We start from the raw sequence: 6000 nt of genomic DNA, 5'->3' as shown, positions 1-6000 counted from the left end.
TGAATGATCGATCATGTGACACTGAAGACTGGAGTAATGATTCTGAAAATTCAGACTGATCAGAGGAATAAATTAATTAAAGGAATAAATTACAGGAATAAAATAATTTGATTTTAAAATATATTAAAATATAAAAGTTATTTTAAATTGTAATAATTTCTCACAATATTATGTTTTTTACAGTATTTTTGATCCAATAAATGCATCCTTGGTAAACATTAGAGACTTCTGATGACATCAAAAAATCTTTCTGACCCCAAACTTTAACGGTAGTGTGTGTATAAACTTCATTGAACAGACCACAAGGTGCCACAGATTTGACAGACTTGACATAACCCTGATTTTGTCCTGTCAAACATTTCACCAGATCATCCACTGGAACATACCTTGTTAATACAGTAAATGTGTGATGGCTGGTCGCTGTTGTAGCGAGAACACAGACGTAAGGCGGGTGTGTTGAAGCTTTTGAACTCTAAGCTAATTGTGACTCAGATATGACAAGCATGACTCATTCGGCCCCTCTGTGCGGATGTGACGTAAAGTGCCAGGTCTTTGCAGTGCTGTCGAGTGAAACTCAAAGGGACGACTTCTACAGAGCAGAGTTGAAATCGGCAATCAAAAAGTCGACATGGTCTTTGTCTTTGGTCTTAAAAGCCTCCGCAATGACTCGAGTCGCATCCCGGTGCTCCATTCCTTTAAGTGACACGCCATTCACCTCCAGAATCACCTGACCCACCCGTAACTGCCCACAGATATGCACAGAGCCCCCCTTCTGGAAGACAGAAAGAGAAAGAAAAAGAGAGAGAAATAAGCAAAGAAAGTCGCAAACTTTACGAAAGAGAGAGAACATCTATCAAAAGTGTGAGAGAAAAGACAAGTGGGAAATGGGGGAGAAAATGAGCGCTTGTTCTCTCCGATATGGCACTTTATATTGAGAGGTCATTAGCTGACCTCCTGTCAGTCATAGTATAAAGATAAAGTGCCCAAGGACAGGTAGAAAGAGATAACCAAGATGAGCGTTCTGGTTGTCATCTTTTGTTCAGCTGGAGGGAGACTGGTCTAATAGCCCTGCTACATTTGGGCCAACAATCTCCAGTCCACAATCAGGCATTATAATGGTCACACCATGAAAGCGCTGCTACAGTCATATAATTCTGCTGGGATCTGATTTAATTGAATTTATTTTAATTTTTTATTTAATTTTTTTGACATTTATTAGTATTACAATAACTCAACATGACACATGAGCTGTTAATGTCTATTTAAAGATTGAATAGTGATTGCTCTCATAATGAACATTTGATAAGAATCAAAGTGGATCTTAAGGAGTCCGGAAGAGCGGTAGCCATGGTTACACCAATGACATCGGTTCATTGCGCCATGTGTACTTTCCAGTTGGATTCAGTACATAACAGTGTCAGACAGCATCTGAGATCTCACTCTCACTCTAACATGCTTTAAAAATGCTGCTTTGAAAAACCACAATGAATAGAATTCATGCCTGTTTTGTCTTTGAAATAATCAACAGCACTTTTTCCCCCCAAAACTCTGAATATGTCATGTCACATCAAGATATATTAGCATTACCCTGGTATAGGGTATCAAGGAAAATCAAGGGCTAATCTATTATCAGGATTCTGTCACCTTGTGAGCGTGCGGTTCTGAGTTCGCTAGGGTCGTACGCTCTTCCATGTGAGTTGTGTTGTGTGCGGAGCGTTTGTATCCTGGCACTTCGGTCTAGTTTGGAGTTGGTTCTGTGTCGTGGTTCGGACATTCATGCTCTGTGTGTTTATCTTCTGTTGTGAGTACATGGGATCAGCATTTGCTCATTCCCTGTGCGCTCTGTCTTGTTTTTTGTGAGTGCTTTCGCTCGGGCTGCACACTCTTCTATCCGCATGTGTGTTGTGTTCGCTGTAGCGCGCGGCTCGTGTTGTCATGTTCTTTGTGGACGCAGTCGGTGAGATTGTGTTCACTGGCCATGTGTTGTTTGAGGTGAGCACATGGCTTTTCATGTTTGTTTCTATGTGCCATGTGATCTCCTGTAGATTGTCTAACCTCGCCCATCTTGTTATCTGATTATTGGTTCATTTGCCCCACCTGTCCTCCTTGTGACCTGCTTTGTTTGCTCTCCCTATTTATTCTCCTTGTGTTTTCCTTCCTGTGCCAGTTCGTCGTTTTATGTATACCGTTCCTGCCCTGCCGATCCGATCCGATCCGATCCGATCCAATCCAATCCAATCCGATCACCATAACCAGGACTGCTTTGTCCAGATGCTGGTCTTGTTTCCCCCATGGGAAAGTTTTTATTTTATTTAATGAGTCCTCACCTCATTCCTTCACCCAACCCTGACACCTATTTACTATTCATTAATTCAAAATCAAAGCTATTTCTCTTTCCTTTGAAGGTCAGCCATTTCAAGACAATAAAATCAGCAGAGGAATATTCTGATTGTATCAAACAGCACTTTAAAACAGCACTTTCCCTTCACAGTTGCTGGTAACACTATTTCGATAGTCCATTTTTTATATTCTACAATAGTAGTACATCAAACTACCAGTGATTAGAGTATTAATAAACTGTCTGCTTAAAATCTGCTAACACTTTTCCCCCAACAGACATTCTACTGACTACAATTAACTTTTGCAAGTACATGGCAACTTATTCTACTAACCCTAAAGGCCCTGATATACTCGCTGTGAAGTTCTTTTTCGTTAAAACGAAGTTCGAAATAGGTTAGCAGCGATATACTGTTATCGAACACCTGACGCTGCCCACACAGTTGAGAGTGGCGTTTATATGAATATGTAAATATGTGCTTTCCTCTCAATAACAAAATAAACACACAACAAAACAAAAAAAAAGCAATAAAGGCATCTGATCATAGCAAAGTGGTTATGTTTGCACGAGCTCTACGGCACTCAAGTCACGTTTATTTCTATATCACTTTGTACAATACAAAGCTTAAAATCAATCAGCTTTACCGTATTAAACATGAAAAACTGTGTCAGTGTCTCGTTTCATCATAAATACAATTTAATTTTCTACTATAAAGCATCTCTCCAGTGTGGTCATGTTTTCACTCGCGGACATCTGACCTCGACCGACTTTCCACGGGAAAGAAGGCGGAGCCTCCGCGCACACCTACCTATTACGTGATCACCACGGACCAATATTAGTACAAAGGGGTTTATCAGCCGGAGCGAACCTTTCCAGAAAGTTCGCTTTGTCAAGCTGTTTCTCCCAAAAAGAACTCCAAACGAACTTTGCTTCAGCCTGATTTTGTTCGAAGAGTGAGTTGACAAGTAGTTGCAAATTAATAAGAGTTAGTTAACATGTAGTTGCAAAGTTACTTAGAGTTAGTAGAATGTACAGGTATACAGTTATACTCTCTAAAAGTATAACGCAGTTGCTGTTTCTGCTAGACTAGCCAACAAATTAGGGAGTGTTGTATAGTGTCTTATCGGCTAAAAAAAAGTAGGCTGCTCCCCAAACTCTTAGGGCTGTCAAAAAAAAAAAACCAGGTGTGATGTCTCAGGACATTTTCTGGAGAAAAAATATTCCACATTTTTAATTATGGAACATGTCCAGATGGGTCTGTGACAGGATGTGCTCTTCTGTGACATTTCCAATGGTGAGATTTACACATGCTGGTTATGTAAACTGACATTCTATGCAAATTTCAAGGATACTCCAGCAATCAACAAAGAATAATAATACAGCAACACCGCTAAAGCACTTTGTCCTCATTTATGTATTTGGACATCTCTATAAACGCTATTAGACACAAGTTATGTTAATTTAATCTTTTTTCATCCCCAAAAGCTATAGCAATATCACAAGATGCTTGATCCCCATCAGGTTTAAATATGCAAGCAAACATATTTCTGTGCAAAGCCATTTTGCGCTAAAGGGGAAATCTCTCACCTTCATGTCGAGTGAACACAGCACTGATAGAAGTAAGCACACAGACACATGCACATAAACGTGTCCTGAATATGCTAATGCACTAACAGTTGCTGGAATAAAGGTCATAAAAGAAATGAGAGGAAAACAAACCGGCTCCTTTATATATAAAACTTCCAGTAACGTTATGACTAAAGACTAATCTAGCATCTTAACACTGCTAAATGCACAGGGGTCTATCTGATAGGGAAATATTAACAGTGCCATGAGTAATTTCTAATATGAAAATTGGAGTTGTTTTGTCATGCCGTGCTATTTTAGTCATATGATGAATAAGCAGGTTTTACTGAATGCTTTTCATGTGAAAGAACAGCTTTTAAAAGCTTTCTGAAAACACATTATATAAGTTATAACTGTACATTGCACCTTGATGGGTGTAATATCAGACCTTCACAGTACATTAGCTACCCTTTCCGTTAGTGGAACAAAAGGTACTTTCTGGGAATAGTAATTCTAGTACTTTGTGATACTTTTATGTTAACATTTCATATTTGTTACAGCACACAATTTCTATGTGGCTGAGTTTAAACACTACAGAATGTTTAATCATCATACTTTATAGCTCTGCACCAAAACTTACAGCAGCAAGCTAGCTTTCTAGACTATTAGCTACAGTACATAAGAAGAAAAAAATTTTTTTTTTAATGGAAGCTCATAAGTTACTGATTTGGAATGTTATAGGAAACAAAGCAGATTAGACTCGTACTTGATTTCAACAGAGTATCGTGTTGCTAAGCTAACAATATGATATTCTAATTACATAGCATAACATTCATGCATTTGTAGTAAAATATTTCATTTTTAATTAGAATGAACTATTTTTAATTATACATTTTGATGTATAATACACTACCGTTCAAAAGATTTATATGATATTTTCAATGATCTTGTGTGCTATGCATTCTGGGATTGCCTTCGCCACAATGGATACTGCCTTAGATTTAGGCAAAAAACAATAATTAACTATGCTTCCTTCCTTGTGGAACAGCCATCATGTAATGATGCCACAACATGCTAATTAGACAGCTCATTAAGGTTTGGAACACAGCTATTATTTTCAGCTTTCTTAGCCGTCGTTTTGAACTTTAACCCGTTCTGACCCACCTGTATGGTCGCAATGCGTGGCAGAGGCTGTCTGGTGTTGGCACCCCCTTCAACAGCAATACCCAGTGTACTGGCACATTTGGGCACCCGTACAAATATAGGCTCCATTATTCCCATCTAAAACAATGAACAAAATGGATGCTACTTTAGACATCACACTCAAGAAGACAAAAAAGACAGAGATTTCAAGGAATGTGGAGGAGGAAAACAAGAGAGTTTAACATGAATGAAGAAAAATCAGAGATAAACCAAAACTCTCCTTAAACAGCAGCAGGACAAATGAGACTAAATCCCTACAACGTGACATTAGGACATATACAAATCTGTTTAACAGTTGCTTATATAATATATGATATCAACAACAGAACTTGTCGCTGCTCTCTCACCTGTTTTGCGGAGGCCTGTGCGAGTCCTTCCGCTCTGCGTGTGTCACCTATGACCTGCAGGAAGGGAGGTTTGCCTGGTCGCGGGCTGCTGTCCTTACTCAACCCTCCAGCCTCTGCGATATCCACTCCACTGTCCTCGCTCAGAGTCTGTCCGCTGTCTGACAGCTGGGACAGGGTGGCTCCTGGGAATATAGACAAATGAGCACACAAAGCCATAAATAACCACACAATTTAGCTTTCAGAGATTAGAGGTCTGCATTCAGAATTTATGTGAACCTCACACATTAGCTGAATCCAAAAAGAGTTATACAGCTGGATGAATTCCCTAAGTGCTGAACTTCATCAAAGTTTAGATGTACCTACTATGGCTGTCAATTTAGCATGTTAAATTAGTGTGACTAATTATTTCAAATGAATGAGATGCCACCTGACCCCTATGTGCATTCTGTAATAAGGTATCCTGCCATTTGATAAATTAAAGCCTAGATACCTTCTTTTATCTTTATATTGACATCTAAAGCCATTTTTTGTAATGTGTATTCAACA

At 39.0% G+C, this 6000-nt stretch overlaps 1 protein-coding gene across 1 annotated transcript in view; it reads right to left on the bottom strand.

The window, feature by feature from the left end:
* Positions 1–212: 212 nt before the first annotated feature.
* whrnb (whirlin b) overlaps positions 213–6000 on the bottom strand; it is a 60247-nt gene continuing 54459 nt past the window's right edge. Inside the window, exons 10-12 of the mRNA XM_079870393.1 lie at positions 5455–5636; positions 5069–5185; positions 213–772 (exon numbers count right to left, since the gene is read on the bottom strand). Coding sequence (XP_079726519.1) covers positions 590–772; positions 5069–5185; positions 5455–5636 — 482 coding nt within the window. The 3' untranslated portion in view covers positions 213–589. The remainder of the gene's footprint in view (positions 773–5068; positions 5186–5454; positions 5637–6000) is intronic.

Source organism: Squalius cephalus (genome assembly GCF_949319135.1).
Source record: "Squalius cephalus genome assembly, chromosome: 5".
NCBI classification, from domain to species: Eukaryota; Metazoa; Chordata; class Actinopteri; order Cypriniformes; family Leuciscidae; genus Squalius; species Squalius cephalus.
This window is presented reverse-complemented; position numbering and strand designations above follow the sequence as displayed.